This window comes from Xyrauchen texanus, chromosome 26, assembly GCF_025860055.1.
Source record: "Xyrauchen texanus isolate HMW12.3.18 chromosome 26, RBS_HiC_50CHRs, whole genome shotgun sequence".
In the NCBI taxonomy this organism is placed as follows: domain Eukaryota; kingdom Metazoa; phylum Chordata; class Actinopteri; order Cypriniformes; family Catostomidae; genus Xyrauchen; species Xyrauchen texanus.
In genome coordinates this window covers 13,748,663-13,767,950 of record NC_068301.1, presented here as the reverse complement: position 1 = coordinate 13,767,950, position 19,288 = coordinate 13,748,663, and the positions used below count along the sequence as shown (strand labels likewise).

At 46.0% G+C, this 19,288-nt stretch overlaps 1 protein-coding gene across 4 annotated transcripts in view; it reads left to right on the top strand.

The window, feature by feature from the left end:
• Positions 1-18,674, top strand: part of LOC127619860 (protein argonaute-4) — a 38,034-nt gene extending 19,360 nt beyond the window's left edge. For 2 of the 4 annotated variants that reach the window (XM_052092874.1, XM_052092871.1), the window contains 8 exons: positions 1,054-1,202; positions 6,740-6,924; positions 7,139-7,298; positions 7,885-8,200; positions 10,379-10,513; positions 10,733-10,834; positions 10,924-11,123; positions 17,030-18,674. In XM_052092874.1, coding sequence (XP_051948834.1) covers positions 1,054-1,202; positions 6,740-6,924; positions 7,139-7,298; positions 7,885-8,200; positions 10,379-10,513; positions 10,733-10,834; positions 10,924-11,123; positions 17,030-17,138 — 1,356 coding nt within the window. In that variant the 3' untranslated portion in view covers positions 17,139-18,674. The remainder of the gene's footprint in view (positions 1-1,053; positions 1,203-6,739; positions 6,925-7,138; positions 7,299-7,884; positions 8,201-10,378; positions 10,514-10,732; positions 10,835-10,923; positions 11,124-17,029) is intronic. The other 2 variants (XM_052092873.1, XM_052092872.1) reach the window with 1 other exon arrangement.
• Positions 18,675-19,288: the final 614 nt, after the last annotated feature.

The following is a 19,288-nucleotide window of genomic DNA, read 5'->3' as shown; positions in this document are numbered from 1 at the left end:
ATGATACAAAGACCTCTTATATACCAAAAGATCAAGGCAAATTTGGTTTCTCATGTCATGACCCCTTTAAGATTACAGTATTGCAATAGACCTGAACACTGGAGTTGTACTGTTTTCTATTTAAATACAATTAACTACACGCATATGTTTACAACATGCTGCTACTTTTGTAATTGATTTAATTGTGTTGTTGCATTGATTTACTGGCTTAAGACTCATGTTTGCACTTTAATGGCCAAAACATACTACACGCAAGTACGCAAATGCAGACCTGAACGCTTGCCCAATGCGTGGTCCCGTTGTACACACATTACGTGTGCTCTTGCGTTGCCCCTGGCGGTTACAAACCTCAGACCACAAGAGGGCAATAGATTTTTAGGGGTGACCACGAAACCGGTGCTGCGTCCGAAAGCACGAAAATTCTGCCTAAATATGCTTCTGCTAAAACTATTAAACCTTAATAGTTCTATTAATTCAAAACAGCTGTCAGTTAAGCCATTAACTGATTAGTCAGTTGCCTATGTTTTTGGATGCAGTCCGAATGTGGTTGAGGTATGGGGAGAGACACAGAGAAAAACAAGTTCATTTGAGTGGACTGGGTAAAATGTTGTATATGTTTTTCGTAAGGTTCAACTCTAATTGCCTCCTGGGTCCGCCATGACAGTTGTTGATTAAAAGAAGATAAACACTGAGAATGCAGCACACACTTGCGTTCTGTAATGAATTGAGCGCTTACACATTTCACAATTTGTGAAATCAAGCTTGCGTAGCAATGTCTGCATTCACATACTTTAGTTGAAAATGTTTGGGCCTTAAGGTTAATGTGTATTGCAGTTCTAGACTAAATTCTGAATTCTTGCTCTTCACTATGTTTACTTTTAACTATGCTTAACCATTGGGGAGGTTGTTAGTGGGCCTTTTTCTGCATATTCTGCTTTCTGCCAATAGCCCAGGCCTGCCAGAGATGGGTTGGGTTTGTTTGGGTTGTTTGTAAAGGGTATTTGGCATTGTCTGCATCTCGTGACTAGACCGAGGGGTTCACTAAGGGTGTAGGGACTCTCTCCCCAGAACAAGACGGTGGCCACTCCCAACCAGGGTGTCTGGGACATGAGGGGAAAGCAGTTTTATGCGGGTATAGAGATCAAGGTGTGGGCTGTGGCCTGCTTCGCCCCTCAGAAACAGTGCCGGGAGGATCTGCTCAAGTGAGTGCAAGCTGTTTCAATGCATCTTTTTCTCTTTCACCTTTTATCTTTATTGACTTTTACTATGTTTCTCTTATACACCTTTGCCACTGAAGTGGTGCTTGTGTTCGTGTCACCTACAGTTCACGTGCGCTGGTGCATAGCCTCTCTTGTAACCTCTTGCGACTGACTTAAGCCGAACAATGACCTAATTGACCACAAACAACATAGTGCATCATAATCTTAGAAAATAAATTGGCTGGAGCTGCTGTGCAATACAACATTAAATTGTCAGACATCCCATTCCTATACATGTTGCACCTCAGCATCTGCTGTTTCCAGTGTAAGCAACTGTGGCAGCGGGGGCGTGGTCAAGCGCCCGTCCGGGAGAGAAAAGCGGTAAGGGCGCTCACATCTGAGCTAAATGATGACTAACACCTGTGTCTGATTTCAGTAACATGAGGAGAGCGGCATAAAAGTGCAGCAGCGACGGAGCATGGGAAGCCTGACAACCCGTCCAAGAAAGACTGTGATAAATTTATATGTCTATATTTAGTAAAAATAAAAAGCTTACCCCTTAAGCTGACGCCTGTTCCCGTCCCTTCCTTTGGCGTTTGTCACATTGGTGCAGAAACCCGGGAACATTTTATTTTTTTTTGTTATGGAACAAGAACGCCCCATAGAGTCCTCCCAGCTGGTGGAAATCCTCCAGTCCCTCGCTACTCTCCATCAAGGCCACCAACAATCCCTGCTTGAGCTCCGGCAGGATCAAGATCGGCGGTTCTTCGAGATCATGCGGGCTCAGGCAGAGGACTGACTCGCTATCCGGAGCCTCCTCAGCCAGGAGGCTGCGTCGGCCCCAGCCGCGACCCCGGACACCCACGCTACGCTGCCCCCGCCCACGTTACAGAAGATGGGGGTAGCAGATGATCCTGAGGCCTTCCTCGACTTGTTCGAGAAGACGGCTGAAATCTGGGGCTGGCCGCCCGAACAGTGGGCAGCCCGTCTAATTCCTCTCCTGTCCGGGGAAGCACAGCTCGCGGCACAACAACTGCCGGCGACGAACCTCCTGGCTTACTCTGACCTGAAGAAGGCCATTCTGCAACGGGTTGGTCGGAGCCCGGAAGAGAATCGCCAGCTCTTCCGGAGCATGAAGCTTGAAGTCCGACCGCCTGTTTGCGTTTGCTCAATGGCTCCGGGACGCCTGTCGGCGGTGGCTGCTCGCGGGGGACCGCGACATCGAGGGAGTCATCGATCAGGTGGTACTGGAGCAATTCGCGCAGCGACTGCCCAGGAGAGCGGCAGAATGGGTCCAGTGCCGTCCGCTGGAGGCAGCTGTTCAGCTTCATGCGGAGGATCACTTGGCGGCGATACCGGGCGGATGAGCCCTCCCTCTCTCTCTCTCTCCCTTCCCTGTGTCTTCCCTGCTTCCCCCCGTTCCCTCTCGCTCTGCTCTCTCCCCAGGGCCCGTTCCTGCCCCCGCAGGCGTGGAGGATACACCAGGCCAACTTCCCGGCCGTGGGAGAACCCGCCTACCCCTTCCCGTCCTTCAGCCGCTCTCCTCCTCAGGTGGTGGCGCCCGCCAGCACGGGTGCGGCCGTGTCGCCTGGGCTGGTCTGCTGGAGGTGCGGAGACCGGACCACTTCCGGGATCAGTGTCCGCTGATGGAGGTGGGGACGGTGGTGCTGGTCTCCGATGTCCCGCAGGCTGCCCCGGTCGGGCTGGAGCGTGCGGGTCCCGGTAAGGATCCAGGGGGTACATACCAAGCATTGATGGATACCGGCTGTAATCAGACCACCATCCACCAGCGCTTGGTTCAACCGGGGCTTTGGGCACAGCTAAGCGGGTGAGGGTGAGGTGTGTGCATGGGGATATTCACAAGTACCCCATGGTGACTTTAGCGATCAAATTCGGGGAGAAAAACATAGTGTGGAGGCAGCGGTTAGTTCCTGCCTCACCCATCCGCTAATCTTGGGTACTGATTGGCGAATTTTAGAAATGTATTAGAGGGAATTTGTGCGGATGGGTCCTGCATGAAAGTGAAGAGGTGTGTGATGTCGCGATGCTTTGGCAGGGGAGGCGGGCAGGGGCCGATCCTCGGCTGCTCAGTGGTGAGGGAAGGGCGAGGGGTCACCCTCCTCTCAGGGAGTTCCCTGAGGGGACTTCCCCTTGGAGCAGTCGCAGGATGAAACCCTTAAGCACGCTTTTGACCAAGTGAGAGTAATCGATGGTCAACAACTCCGGCCGGGTATCGCCATTTCATATCCGTATTTTTCAGTTATTAAAGATCGGTTGTACAGAGTGGCGCAGGGCGGCTCAAACAAAGGAGGTGGTGACACAATTGTTGATTCCACGGAGCCGCCGGAAATGGTTTTCCAGGCGGCTCACTATAATCCTATGGCGGTCACCTAGGGGAGCGGAAAACACTTTTTCGTCTAATATCCCGTTTCTATTGGCGGGCATTGGCGGCGGCGTCCGCAGGTGGTGTCGCGGCGTGCAGCGTATGTCAGCTGGTAAACCCACGGCCACCCCAAAAGCGCCTTTGCGCCCCCTTCCATTGATCGAGGTTCCCTTCGAGAGAATTGGAATGGACCTCGTCAGGCCATTAGAACGGACGTCATCCGGACATCGCTTTGTGTTAGTCCTGGTGGATTATGCAACGCGGTATCCGGAAGCAGTGCCTCTGAGCAACATCTCAGCACGTAGTGTTGCCGGGGCACTCTTCAAGATAATCTCCCGGGTGGGGGTTCCGAAAGAAATCCTCACCGACCAAGGCACTACTTTTATGTCACGAACACTTCGCGAACTTTACGAACTATTGGGCATTAAGAACGATTTAATAAAACACTCAAAAATATGATTCGGAAATTCGTGCACGAAGACGCTAGGAATTGGGATAAGCGGCTGGACTCCCTGTTATTCGCAGTACGAGAGGTTCCGCAAGCCTCCACGGGATTTTCCCCATTTGAGCTGCTGTACGGACGACGCCCACGTGGGGTCCTCACGTCATCCGTGAAGCTTGGGAGGAGGGACCTTCTAATGCTAAAAATGAAATTCAATATGTTCTTGATCTTGAGCAAAACTCCACACACTGGGGCAATTAACACAGGAGAATTTGCTCCAGGCTCAAGAACGCCAACTCCGGCTGTATGACAGGGGTGCTCAGCTACGGAATTTGCACCGGGAGATAAAGTGCTTGTATTACTCCCAACATCGAGCTCGAAATTACTCAGCCAAGTGGCAAGGACCCTTTGAGGTCACACAGCGAGTAGGGGACCTCGATTATGAAGTTAAGCGTACCGATAGAGGCGGCGTCAAATATATCACCTCAACCTCCTGAAATTGTGGAGGGAAGAGGCGGCCTCTGTGGCGTTAGCAGCGGTAGTTCGGAGAGGGTGGAGCTCGGACCGGAGGTAAACAAAGTCTGCAATCCTAACACCCGGTTCCTTGTGGAGACCACCTCTCACCACGCCAACTCGCAGAGGTTTCCGAACTACAAAAGGAGTTTGCAGGCGTGTTCTCTCCTCTACCGGGCCGCATAGACATCATACAACACCACATCGAGACCGAGCCGGGCGTAGTGGTGCGTTGCCACCCTTATACGCTTGCTCGAACATAAAAAGAAAATAGTTAGGAAGAATTGGACGCGATGCTTGACATGGGAGTAATAGAAGAATCTCACAGCGATTGGTCCAGCCCGGTCGTCCTTGTTCCCAAGAGCGACGGGTCTGTACGTTTCTGTGTGGATTATAGAAAAGTCAACGCGGTGTCTAAATTTGACGCGTACCCAATGCCCCGTGTTGATGAACTGCTCGAACGGTTAGGTACTGCTCGGTTTTATTCGACCTTGGATCTAACGAAGGGTTATTGGCAGATCCCCTTGACACCAATATCCCGTGAAAAAACGGCCTTCACCACGCCGTTCGGATTACACCAATTCGTGACGCTTCCTTTCGGTTTGTTCGGGGCACCAGCCACGTTTCAGCGCCTCATGGATAGGATCCTCAGACCGCATACTGCTTACGCCGCTGCCTATCTAGATGATATCATCATTTATAGCAATGATTGGCAGCGGCACTTGCAACATCTGAGGGCCGTCCTGAGATTGCTGCGGCGGGCGGGCTCACGGCAAACCCGAAAAAGTCGTGTGATTGGGCGTGTGGAGGTACGGTATCTGGGGTTCCACTTGGGTCATGGCCAGGTGCATCCCCAAATTGACAAGACCGCGGCGATTGCGACTTGCCCTAGACCCAAGACCAAAAAGGGGGTGAGGCAGTTCCTGGGGCTGGCTGGCTATTACAGACGGTTTGTACCTAATTATTCGGATGTCACCAGCCCGCTGACTGATCTTACTAAAAAGGGGGCTCCAGATCCGGTCCAATGGTCGGGGCAGTGCCAACAGGCGTTTACACAGATTAAAGCTGCACTTTGTGGGGGGCCGCTTTTGCATGCACCTGACTTCTCTCTCCCTTTTGTTTTGCAGACGGACGCTTCAGACAGAGGGTTGGGGGCCGTACTTTCGCGAGGTGGTGGAGGGAGAGGCGCCGGTGCTGTACATTAGCCGGAAGCTCTCCTTAAGGGAGACTAAGTACAGCACCGTAGAGAAGGAGTGTCTGGCCATCAAGTGGGCGGTCCTCACCCTCCGATACTACCTGCTGGGGCGGGCCTTCACCCTCTGCTCAGATCATGCCCCACTTCAGTGGCTCCACCGCATGAAAGATACTAACGCCCGGATCACCCGTTGGTATCTGGCCCTCCAGCCTTTTAAGTTCAAGGTGGTCCACAGACCGGGGGTGCAGATGGCTGCCGCTGACTTCCTCTCCAGAAATGGGGAGTGGTAGGCAGGCCGGATGACTCCCGGCCTGAGTCGGGCGGTGGGGGTATGTGGCAGCGGGCGTGGTCAAGCGCCCGTCCGGAGAGAAAAGCGGTAAGGGCGCTCACACCTGAGCTAAATGATGACTAACACCTGTGTCTGATTTCAGTAACATGAGGAGAGCGGCATAAAAGTGCAGCAGCGACGGAGCATAGGAAGCCCGACAACCCGTCCAAGAAAGACTGTGATAAATTTATATGTATATATTTAGTAAAAATAAAAAGCTTTCCCCTTAAGCTGACGCCTGTTCCCGTCCCTTCCTTTGGCGGTTGTCACAGCAACCAAATAATCAAATTGCATTATAATGGAACTGATCTCTGTCTTACTAGACTGAGCTGTTGTGGTTTTGAAAACATGTTTTAGACATTATGGTGTCCCCTGAACCTGTGGTGGGTTTTCTTTAGGTTCAAAACCTGCAGGTTTTAAATTTTCTGTGGTAGAAATTCACAGAGTGGTTTAAGATTGGTCACTGGTTCCAGCACCCTGTCGGTGGAAAAGGGGATTTATATTTTCGATGATTTTCACTTGATTCCACCACTCCTTTAAACACCCATTCAACAACCAAGGGACATGACCATTCTAAGAGCAGCTTAGCAATTTTTTAGAAGATAAGCTTGGTAATTTGTATGTATCTAAATTATGGTAAGAGGCACCTTGTGAAAGGTTATTCTCTGCCTATTTTAAGGAGTTTCACTGACCAGCTGCGCAAGATCTCCAAGGATGCAGGGATGCCCATCCAAGGCCAGCCCTGCTTCTGCAAGTATGCCCAGGGAGCAGACAGCGTCGAGCCAATGTTCAAGCACCTCAAAATGTCTTACGTGGGACTACAGCTCATTGTGGTCATTCTGCCTGGAAAAACACCTGTCTATGGTAAAGGATTTATGTGAAAACTTTAACAAAGGATAGGCCTTCTTAATGTTAGAATATCAGTACAGTATTGTGTGGTTAAATTGAGATGCTTTGAAACATCAGTCCCCACCTTTAGCACTTACAGTTGATATTGCTTGGTAACACAACAACTAATGTTGGTTTGGGATCTAGGAAAGCATTTGCAAATGTAATACATGATACCCTTTCTTTTCAGCGGAGGTGAAGCGTGTGGGAGATACTCTGCTGGGAATGGCCACTCAGTGCGTGCAGGTGAAGAACGTGGTGAAGACATCCCCTCAGACACTGTCCAATCTCTGCCTCAAGATCAACGCCAAACTGGGAGGCATCAACAATGTGCTGGTGCCGCATCAGAGGTGATTTAAAAATGAACAATTCCAGTCTTTTTGTGGTTCAAAGGCTCCATATTTTTTTATTGTGATTTTCAGATTGTATCTTAAAGGTAAATGCTGAGAGTGGGCCCAAGCAATGCTTATGTAAAATGTCAATTTTTAGTCCACTCAAAATCACCATGTTACCTAGCATGCCTAGCAAGAGGATTGCCAATCAAATGCAATTTTAAAGAGCTGAGCCTTTTTGTGCAGAAACAACTGAATGAAACTTCGTTCTGTCACTTAAAGGGTTTGTTCACCTAAAAATGTTTGTTTATCATTTACTCAAACGAGTTTGGAACAATATGAGGGTCTTTCACACGTGTGATGCAAAAATGTTTTGCAGAATGATAGTCACGGTCACCTTTCACTGGAATTGTATGGAAAAAGATGCAATGAAAGTATATGGTGACTGATGCTAACATTCTGCTTAACATCTCCTTTTGTGTTCTACAGAAGAAAGCAAGTCATGTGGTTTTGGTGCAACATTGAGGGTGAGCAAATGACACAATTTTTGTTTTTTGGGTGAACTATCCATTAAACGTCCTTGTTGCTTTGTTTCTGCACCCAGGCCCTCCGTGTTCCAGCAGCCAGTCATCTTCTTGGGGGCAGATGTCACTCACCCTCCTGCGGGTGATGGTAAGAAACCATCTATTGCGGCTGTGGTGGGAAGCATGGATGGGCACCCCAGCCGCTACTGTGCCACTGTTCGAGTGCAGACCTCGCGCCAGGATCTGTCCCAGGAACAGCTCTTCAGCCAGGAGGTCATCCAGGACCTTACTAACATGGTGCGAGAGCTGCTCATTCAGTTTTACAAGTCGACACGCTTCAAGCCCACACGCATCATCTACTACCGTGGAGGAGTGTCTGAAGGACAGATGAAGCAGGTGAGTTAGCCTTGAACTCTTTGTCCCAGTGAATTAATGCAAATGGAGTATAGGCTTGTGTGTTTTTTTTTTTCTTTTTTTCTTTCCTCTCTGTTTCATGTATTGTTGTATATTGCTGCATATTAATGAAAATTGAATAAATATCATCCTAGTGTTCATTTAGTGAAAAACTGCGGAAAACATGTTTTATTTTTAACTAGATTTTTACTTCACGCATTAAGCATTTTGAATCTGCTTGGCTACTCTGACTGTTTGAAATGATGTTTCCTCTACTTATTATTGTTTTGTTTTATTTTTTTTCCTTAATCAAAGGTAGACCGATACATTGTTTTTTACAATTTAATCAGTATTGATACTTGTTTTTTGGGACAATCAGTTATTTGCAAAAACAAATGCCAGTAGTTGCAGATAGTTTAAAGTTTTTTTTTTTTTTTTTTTTTTTTTGTGGCTGGTGCCAGAGGATTCTACAGTTAGAACAGCTTGGTTCTACAGATTGACAGCGGCCTATAGAGGTGAAACAAAAACAATCATTGACTGATGATATTCACTCATATTTTTATTCTCACTTCATTGCATAATTGGTTCTGTTAATTGTTCTGAATTAAAGCAAGGGCATAAAAAGAGAAACGCGACCATTTGGATATGTTCCCCGTCAGAACATACCTGTACATTTGCATCTCCAACTTGTATCTTCTGAATAATAATAGAAAAAAAATGAATCTGGTGAATTATATACACACACCGATCAGCTACAACATTAAAACCACCAGCCTAACAGCGCCAACCCACATCTCTGCATAGCATTCTAAAATACTATTCTTCTCACCACAGTTGTACAGAGTGGTTATCTGAGTTACCGTTGACTTTGTCAGTTCGAACCAGTCTGGCCATTCTTAGTGGAATTCTCTCATCAACTAGGCAGTTTCCATCCACAAAACTGCTGCTCACTGTATGGTTTTTATTTTTGGTATTATTCAGAGTAAATTCTAGAGTCTGTTGTGCATGAAAATCCCAGGAGATCAGCAGTTACAGAAAAACTCAAACCAACCCATCTGGCACCAACAATCATGGCATGCTCCAAATCACTGAGATCACATTTTTTGATGTGAACATTAACTGAAGCACCTGACCTGCATCTGAATGATTTAATACACTGCTGCCACATGATTGACTGATAAGATAATCTCATAGATGATTGCTGGTGCCAGACGGGCTGGTTTGAGTATTTCTGGAACTGCTGATCTCCTGGGTTTTTCTCGCACAACAATCTCTAGAATTTACTCCGAATGATACCAAAAAAAAACATTCAGTGAGCGGCAGTTCCGTGAACGGAAACGCCTTGTTGATGAGAGAATTCAATTGAGAATGGCCAGACTGGTTCGAACTGACAAAGTCTACTCCAACTCTGATAGCCACTGTGTACAATTGTGGTGAGAAGAATAGCATCTCGGAATGCAATTCTGAGATGCGGGTTGGTACTGTTTTGGCGGCACGAGCGGGACCTACACAATATTAGGCAGGTGATTTTAATGTTGTGGCTATAAAAAGATACATTAGGTAAATAGTTAAATGTCGAGTTTTGTAACGGAGCCAAATCTCTGTCATTTCAAAATAAGAGATCTGAAAGAATGTCTATTTCAGGCTTGTTCATAGTCCTTCATTATGCTCCAAATATAAATTTTTCTTCTGGTTCTTATTGGGAATTTGGTTGCACAATTAACAGCATCCAGGATTGTATTTATTCTGTACTCTTGGTCATAGTAAGGCTATGAGTTATTTATTATATATTTTTTTTACATTCTATAAATACATTTTATAAAGACTATCTGCCTTTTTCACCACCTTCGTTATCGGTATCGGCAAAATCCATTATCCACCACTAATATTAAGCCATTTTGGAGCAAATACATAATTATTGAGATTTATATCTCAAATATGATCAATGGGCTAAAAAAATATTTTTCAAATTATTTCCCAGCCCAGTAGTGGGAAAGGAAATCATAGGTTGAGGGAGAGAGAGGGGACTGGGCGGCACTCGAATCCAGGACTCCCATGAGGACTCTCACGGACCACAAGGCCACTGCTTAGACTAGATCTATATCATTTAATTTGTATAGTTGCTGTCCTTTTTGTTCCGGTTTATTTTTTAATCTTCTCCTTGCTGGTACATTTGTGAAGGTTGCATGGCCAGAGCTGATCGCCATTAGGAAAGCATGCATCAGTCTAGAGGAAGACTACAGGCCGGGAATCACCTACATCGTAGTGCAGAAGCGCCACCACACCCGACTCTTTTGTTCTGACAAAGCCGAGAGGGTGAGTTTACAGAAGGGATCATACAAGACCACACAACGATATACATTTTAACTGAATGTACTGTCAATTCTGTGTGGGTCTGAATAAGTGTTTGTTTTGTTTAAGCTCAAACAAAGAAATGTTTGTCACCAACAGCAAAATATGACTTTCTCACATGGAGCCTGGACAGATTCACTGCTGGTTATCAAATGATTATGTCTAATGTCTTGATTCCTGTAGGTCGGTAAGAGTGGCAATGTTCCAGCAGGCACTACGGTGGACAGCACCATCACACACCCCTCAGAATTTGACTTCTACCTGTGCAGCCATGCTGGTATCCAGGTGAGTCAAATGTCAGTGTTAATCACTAATTCACCTGCTTTTCTACTTGTCCATTTATGTCAATCTTTATGCCTTCTTTCTTCCCGTAGGGCACTAGTCGTCCCTCGCACTATCACGTCTTGTGGGATGACAACTGTTTCACGGCAGATGAACTGCAGCTGTTGACCTACCAGCTGTGCCACACTTATGTGCGCTGCACCCGCTCCGTCTCCATCCCCGCGCCAGCCTACTATGCCCGGCTTGTGGCATTCCGTGCCCGCTACCACTTAGTGGACAAAGACCATGACAGGTTAGAAATCTATAGCAGCATTAACAAATGAGGTTCTTGTTAATTCTTGTGGAGCTAAAGGAATAGGATCTAGGACTGAGTTTGAATTATCTCGATTCTTGTAACCCATGACTGATTTTTCACTGCGCAACCCTCTAGAATGCAAGTAAATTACTAACATATGCAACTTAATTTTGCTCTGATGGAAAATGTCTGTGATTTAGCTTCTTGTTGGGAAACTTTAAGGTTTTACTTACCATTGATTGAGTAGTATAGAGGCGAAGAAGTTTAGCACCAAGATGATTTTACTTCGTGTTGAGAGTAAAAGTTTGGTTTGTGTTTGTGTCCAGAAATTGAGATCCACACGATTAATTTGTCATTGCATTATAATGTTATTGTAATACCCTTTCTGTTGTTTACAGTCAGTTGATTTTAAAAACAACAAAAAATAAAACAATTTAATTCTAATCACAGCATTGATGTGCTAAAGAGAATCATCTTCTCTGGTTAAACTGCGGTCACTTATTGATGCCGGGAGTTTTAAAGAGACCATATTATATGCAATTTCTAAACATTTATTGATGGAATAAACATTTTTTTTTTAAAAGCTTAAACATGACCGAAAAACTGATCAAAATATAATTGGTAAAATGTATATTTTTGACTGTACCTTGAAGGGTTATCTAGAAGGTTAGAAGGTGTCTTGTATTCTTAACAGCATTAGCTAAGTGAGATTTACTTTCATGCTAAGCAAAATGGACACTGTAACCAAAATATTTCCATATTAATTGATATAGGATCAAAATTGAGAGCTTGTGAATCAAAATCTAATCTAATAATAAAATCTGTATCAACACCCAGCCCTAACAAGAAATGTAAGTTGTTTCAGTGTCAAGGACATACTGTAGCTTGGTGTGAACAGACCAACATTTTTACTCGTTATTCACTAACCAAGTTTACATGAACACCAGAAGGTGGCTTATTGTGAGAAACCGGGGGATTGTTGTGAAAAAGCAGCTTACCTGTTTACATGCACTGTATAAGCGTATATACTGCTTTTGGAGGGGGTGAAATTCCCTGATTACCGATATGGTGGCCAATATAGTTGGAATGAAAACGGATCTTTTCTATGTGGATTGCGCACCAATTTTGCACTGATATAACTATGCAAAGGTACTCAGAAGGCTGCTTTCTTAAACAAATATGTAAAGATTTCCACTAAGGATGACACGGCAAACAGCGTTCTTGGCTTCAAAGGTAATACTTTTTAATTCAGACACGCTTAAAATATACAATACAACAGTTCATCCACTTCTCCTGGTGGCTTTCGTGTCGGTGTGTGTGTGTGTGTGTGTGTCTCTCTCTCTCTCTCTCTCTCTCTCTCTCTCTCTCTCTCTCTCTCTCTCTCTCTCTCGAGGCTCTGTGGCTGCTGCTTTTTATGCCGCTCTCTCCCCATGCTTACTACAATTAGACACAGGTGTTAGACATAATTTAGCTCTGGTGTAAGCACCCTTACCGCTTTTCTCTCCCGGACGGGCGCTTGACCACCCCCCCGCTGCCACATACCCCCACCGCCCGACTAAGGCCGGGGCGTCATCCGCAGCCATCTGCACCCCTGGTCTGTGGACCACCTTGAACTTAAAAAGGCTGGAGGGCCAGATCCAACGGGTGATCCGGGCGTTAGTATCCTTCATACGGTGAAGCCACTGGAGTGGAGCGTGATCCGAGCAGAGGGTGAAGGCCCGCCCCAGCAGGTAGTATCGGAGCGTGAGGACCGTCCACTTGATGGCCAGACACTCCTTCTCTACGGTGCTGTACTTGGTCTCCCTCAAGGAGAGCTTCCGGCTGATGTACAGCACAGGGCGCTCCACCACCTGCGAGAGTACTGCCCCCAGCCCTCTGTCTGAAGCGTCCGTCTGCAATACAAAAGGGAGAGAGAAGTCCGGTGCATGCAGGAGCGGCCCCCCACAAAGTGCAGCTTTAATCTATATAAACGCCTGTTGGCACTGCTCCGACAATTGGACCGGATCTGGACCCCCTTTTTAGTGAGGTCAGTCTGCGGGCTGGTGACATCCGAATAATTAGGCACAAACCTTCTATAATAGCCAGCCAGCCCCAGGAACTGCCTCACCCCCTTTTTGGTCTTGGGTCTAGGGCAAGTTGCAATCGCCGCGGTCTTATCAATTTTAGATGCACCTGGCCATGACCCAAGTGGAACCCCAGATACCGTAACTCCACACGCCCAATCGTGCACGTCTTAGGGTTTACTGTGAGCCCCGCCCGCCGCAGCGATCTCAGGACGGCCCTCCATGTGCCGCTGCCAATCATTGCTATAATGATATCGTCTAAATAGGCAGCGGCGTAAGTGGTGTGTGGTCTGAGGATCTTATCCATGAGGCTTTGAAATGTGGCTGGTGCCCCAAACAAACCAAAAGGAAGCGTCACAAATTGGTGTAATCCAAACGACGTAGTGAAGGCCATTTTCTCACGGGATATTGGTGTCAAGGGGATCTGCCAATAACTCTTCGTTAGATCCAAGGTCGAATAAAACCGAGCAGTACCTAACCGATCGAGCAGTTCATCAACACTGGGCATTGGGTATGCGTCAAATTTAGACACCGCGTTGACTTTTCTATAATCCACACAGAATCGTACAGACCCGTCACTCTTGGGAACAAGAACGCCCGGGCTGGACCAATTGCTGTGGGATTCTTCTATTACTCCAATCTCAAGCATCGCATCCAATTCTTCCCAAACTATTTTCTTTTTATGTTCGGGTAAGCGATAGGGGCGGCAACGTACCACCACTCCCGGCTCGGTCTCTGTGGTGTTGTATGATGTTTGTATGGCCCGGTAGAGGAGAAAACACATCCGCAAATTCCTTTTGTAATTCGGAAACCTCTGCAAGTTGGCGCGGTGAGAGGTGGTCTCCACAAGTAACCGGGGTGTTAAGATTGCGGGTTTTGTTTACCTCCGGTCCGAGCTCCACCCTCTCCGGAACTACCGTGGCCAACATCACAGAGGCCGCCTCTTCCCTCCACAATTTCAGGAGGTGGAGGTGATATATTTGACGTGTGCCCCCTCTATTGGTACGTTTAACCTCATAATCGAGGTCCCCTACTTGTTGTGTGACCTCAAAGGGTCCTTGCCACTTGGCAAGCAATTTAGAGCTCGATGTTGGGAGTAATACAAGCACCATATCATCCGGGTCTCCACACCTCCAGCAGGCCGGCCCAGGTGCCACGCCCGCACCTGTGTTGGCGGGTGCCCCCACCTGAGGAGAGCAGTGGCTGAAGGACGGGGAAGGGGTAGGTGTGTTCTCCCACGCCCGGGAAGTTGGTCTCTGGAACAGTCCGTGCCTGCGCGGGGCAGGAACGGGCCCTGGGGAGAGAGCAGTGCGAGAGGGCATAGGGGAGGGGGTGGGAACAGGGGAAGACACTGGGAGGAGAGAGAGAGAGAGAGAGAGAGAGAGAGAGGGCTCATCTGCCCCTGGAATCGCCGCCATGTGGTCCTCCGCAAGTCCTACGGCTGCCTCCAGCGACGCCGGGCGGTGGCACTGGACCCACTCTGCCGTTCTCCTGGGCAAGCGCTGGATAAACTCCTCCAGTACCACCTGGTCGATAAGTCCCTCGACATTGTGGTCCCCCGCGAGCAGCCACCTCCGGCAGGCGTCCCGGAGCCGTTGGGCAAATGCGAACGGGTGGTATGACTTTTCGAGCTTCATACCCCGGAAGAGTTGGCTTTTTTTTTTCTTTCATTCGGGCTCCGACCAACCCATTGCAAGATGACGCCCCGGACGAGCGGAACTAGGCGAGCTGCCCATTGGTCATGCCCCGAATTTCAGCGGTGCGCTCAAACAGATCCAGGAACGCCTCTGGGTCGTCGGCCGCCCCCATCTTCTGTAACACGGGCGGGGGCAGCGTGGTTGAAGCGGCCTCCTGGCTGAGGAGACTCCGTATGGCATGCCGGTCCTCTGCTTGAGCCTGCATAACCTCAAAGAAGCGGTGATCCTGGTCCTGCCGGAGCTCAAGCAGGGATTGCTGGTGGCTCTGGTGTAATGTCGCGAGGGACTGGAGGACCTCCGCCAGCTGGGAGAACTCTATGGGAGACTGTTTTCCATTGCTTGGAAGAATTAATCCAATTTTCTTTCCTGGGTTTCGGCACCAGTGTAAAGATTTCCACTAAGGATGACACGGGAAACAGCGTTCTTGGCTTCAAAGGTAATACTTTTTAATTCAGACACTCTTAGAATATACAATACAACAGTTCATCCACTTCTTCTGGTGGCTTTCGTGTCGGCCTCTCTCTCTCTCTCTCTCTCTCTCTCTCTCTCTCTCTCTCTCTCTCTCTCTCTCTCTCTCTCTCTCTCTCTCGAGGCTCTGTGGCTGCTGCTTTTTATGCCGCTCTCCCCATGCTTACTGCAATTAGACACAGGTGTTAGACATAATTTAGCTCAGGTGTAAGCGCCCTTACCGCTTTTCTCTCCCGGACGGGCGCTTGACCACGCCCCCACTGCCACAAAATATTTTTATCAAATTTGATATTATTATTATTATACATTGTCAACCAATTCTAGAAAAGAACACTGCGAAAGTAAAGAATAAATAAAAATACAATAAATGGCTAAATAAACATCAAAACCATGTTTGGCATCAGTCAGTGGCTGACCGTTTAAATAAAGAATAAATTAAAACTATAGCTAAATAAACCTCAGTACTGTATGTTCAGTATCAGTCAGTTGCTGACCATTTAAATATAGAATACATTTAAATGAAATAAATAGCTAAATAAACATCAGTAGTACTGTTTAGTGTCAGTCAAATGTTGATCATTTAAATACTGCCAGTCAATTAGGGACAGGTTAAAAAACAAGAAGCATTTACACCCGAGTCAAGAGATAAACAGTGGCAGCGGTGTTGCACCATATTCTGCTATACAAGTTCAGGGGAAACATTCAACAGTGGAAAACCAGACACACATTACACATTCGCTTCCACTCAGCTGACAAGCTATGAAAGTAGCTACTTGGTTGGCTTGTTAGCTTTTAGCGCGTTGTCGTGGAGAGTAAAACATCAACGTTGTTTATTTACTTCCCAGCATTCCATCTCGCCAACTAGGCAACAATGTAGCGTAAAATCGACGCAATCCACCACCGCACCGTTGTCTGCTGAGCTGCAAAAAGATGCTCAGTTTACCTTTCAATCTGCTAAATTACTGACAAACTATAGCTGGCTAACATAGCAAACAGATGTGATAAACATGAGTGACATGATTAACAAGGTTAACATCATATTGAAAAGGGAAAATGATGGGGTCTTTGTTTATTAACATTCCAGTTTGTATTTTACAAACTAGTTAGCAACTTCGCACTGTCTGCAGAATCATGTCAGCTCTGTAAACAATGGAGTCGCAGTGCGCTGTGCTGGTCAAACCATGTTATGACGCCAATTCTAAATCTTTTCAGTGAATAACGACTTATATTTTTGTCTGTTCCTCCCACAAAGCTATAGATAATAGACATCTTTGATTTTTAATGGGAATGACAACGAGGCTGTGAGGGATAGACTTAGTCTCTTCAATGGCATGCATGGTACAAAGCTGTAAAAAAAAGTCTTAATCACAGTTTATTTTGTATGGAGTTTGTCTACTGAATGTTTTTGGAATGTTTTTTTGTTTTTTTTCTCTCTCTCAATGTTTTGTCCATTTAAACTGCCAATTGAAGAGACTGTACGTCTAACCCTCACAGCCTCGTTGTCATTCTCATCAAATATCAAAGATGGCGCCGTTATGAATAAGGTCTAAGAATATAGTTCAAATTTGTATTGACCATTTAAATTATGACTTTTCATTTTTGGCTGAATTATCACTTTTATTCTTAAGTAATGGATGTTGATGCTTTTTGTTTCTGCTTCCCATTTTCTCTGCAGTGCTGAGGGCAGTCATGTATCAGGACAGAGTAATGGCAGGGACCCTCTGGCTCTGGCTAAGGCGGTCCAGATTCACTATGACACCCAGCACACCATGTACTTCGCCTGATGTCCACCAGCAGGAGACGCACCTCTAATCTCCTCCTTCAATCTCTCTTTCTCTTCCTTTATCTCTATCGCGTCTTCATCTGCAGCAAAGCAGTTTTAAAGCCAGGGGGCCCATCTGTCAGTCCAGTTGAAATTATGGTCTGCCCCGAAGAACCAACTTTTACCAGCAGTCCTGCACTGAGAGGCTTCCGACCTCCAATGCACAGAAAAAAAAGAAATCCAATGGAGCCATTTTTAACTTTTTATTTGTTTTGATTTTTGAATGTCTTTTTTAATTTGTAATATACACTGAGTGTGAGCAAACCTGCGCCATTGGTCAGGGCAGCTCTGGCTCTCTCAGCTAAGCTGGACTCTGTCTACTTTTACCTCAAGCCGCCATTGGCTCAATCTTGTCATGTCTTTTGGGGAGGGGTGGGGGCTTGCATGTAAGTGAGGGGAGGGGTTGACTTGGATGGATTTGTTTTTTCTCCTTTTTATGATCGTATTTGGACTCTCCTCTCAGTCTTATTCAAACGAGGTGACCTGAGTGTACATGCCCATTACCTGCTCCCATTGTGTGTGTATTTGTATGTGAAGTGCTTGGGGGGTGAATGGAGGATTGTGTAGGCATGTTTGTGATTTTTGTGTGTTTGTGTGTATTAATGTCTCATGGCAGGCCACTGAATTGTAAAGGGAAATCTAGGAGCAAACTGCTGTAAATGCGTTTTTTTTTTATATATATATATATATATATATTAACACACGCATAGATATATAAAAAGTATATAAATATTTACAACTCTATAAGCATATTCCATTTGACTGTTTAACAGGCTTTCATAAGCTGGTGGTTTTTTGTAGCAGTAGCATTCCCCATAGTCTCCTCCGCTTGACTGTTGGGAGTGTTGGACCTGGGTTAACAAGGCGTGGTACAGGTGCCATTCCACCTGTGGCAAGACTTAAAACGCATACGTCTTGTTTGAATGGTTAATTTACAGGGTTTAAAGGTATGGCCATTGCACAGTTACAGGCGTAGCGTTGTTCTGGCGGCGCTGTCTGAAAGGCTTGCAACATACAGCACTCTCCCTTTTATGCATTTATACATAAGATTCAAATCAGATTTGTAAGAATTTAATATAAAGGCTTTTTTTTTTTTTTTACTTTAGAGTAGATAATCGTTGTTCTTGTCATTAATGATTATATTGATCAGTTGTCTGAAAATCAGTTGTTACTAATTAATCCAGGAGTCATAGTTGTCGTAAACAAAATCAGAATGTTTTTTCTTACAGCTTAAGTTCTTGTAGCTGTTGTGGCTGTGGAAATCAGGGCCCAGTTGCTTTGGTTTGTCCTTTTACAATTTTTGATCAAAAGTTTTGGCTTATTTCTATACAAAGCGCATCGACTGATGACAAAAGAAAGAGTGACAAATCAGAATTTGGGGAGGGGCGGTACTATCAATGTTCAACAGTTCTATGAATTTTAAAAGGGTGTTTATTACGTCTGTGTGTGTGTGTGTGTGTGTGTGTGTGTGTGTATGAACTTGAATCTATAATATAAATCATAACCTTTTTGTTTTTCTCTCCACGTATTCAAGATAGGACACCATACATTTAAGACACAAGCATAAGCACTGCCTTTGGACTGAACAGCATCTTGCTGAGCACAGTCAGAAGTTACTAGGCCTCACTCCAAGATGGTGTGGTTCGAAGGGTCTCCAGCGTGCACGCCTCTTCAGGGGGTCTGCTCTGCAAAAACCATTTTGTAATAAACCATCCATTAAACAGCAGGTTTGCTATGAATGAGTTTGAGCACCAGCCTGTCGGTGGCGTGGACGCTGGGCCCATGAAAGAAGTGGGCAAGAACATCACATGCAATAAGCTGGATTTTAGCATTGGACATGTCGAATGCTAAATAGGTTACTTTTGAAGTCGTGGCTTCCAGATAATACTGCGTTTGACTGTAGTATATGTGTCTTTTTTTTATTATTTTTTTATTAGGCAGTTTACTAAATTGTTAAATGGCATTAATTCCAGTTTCTATCATGATATCATTGCAGAGCAATATAACCTGAAATTTAGAACACTTTTAAAGCTGTAATACTTTTCGTCAATGTGGCTGTTGGTTGGATTCCTATTGCCGTTTTTGTTTATGTACTTATTTTGCTTGTATCAA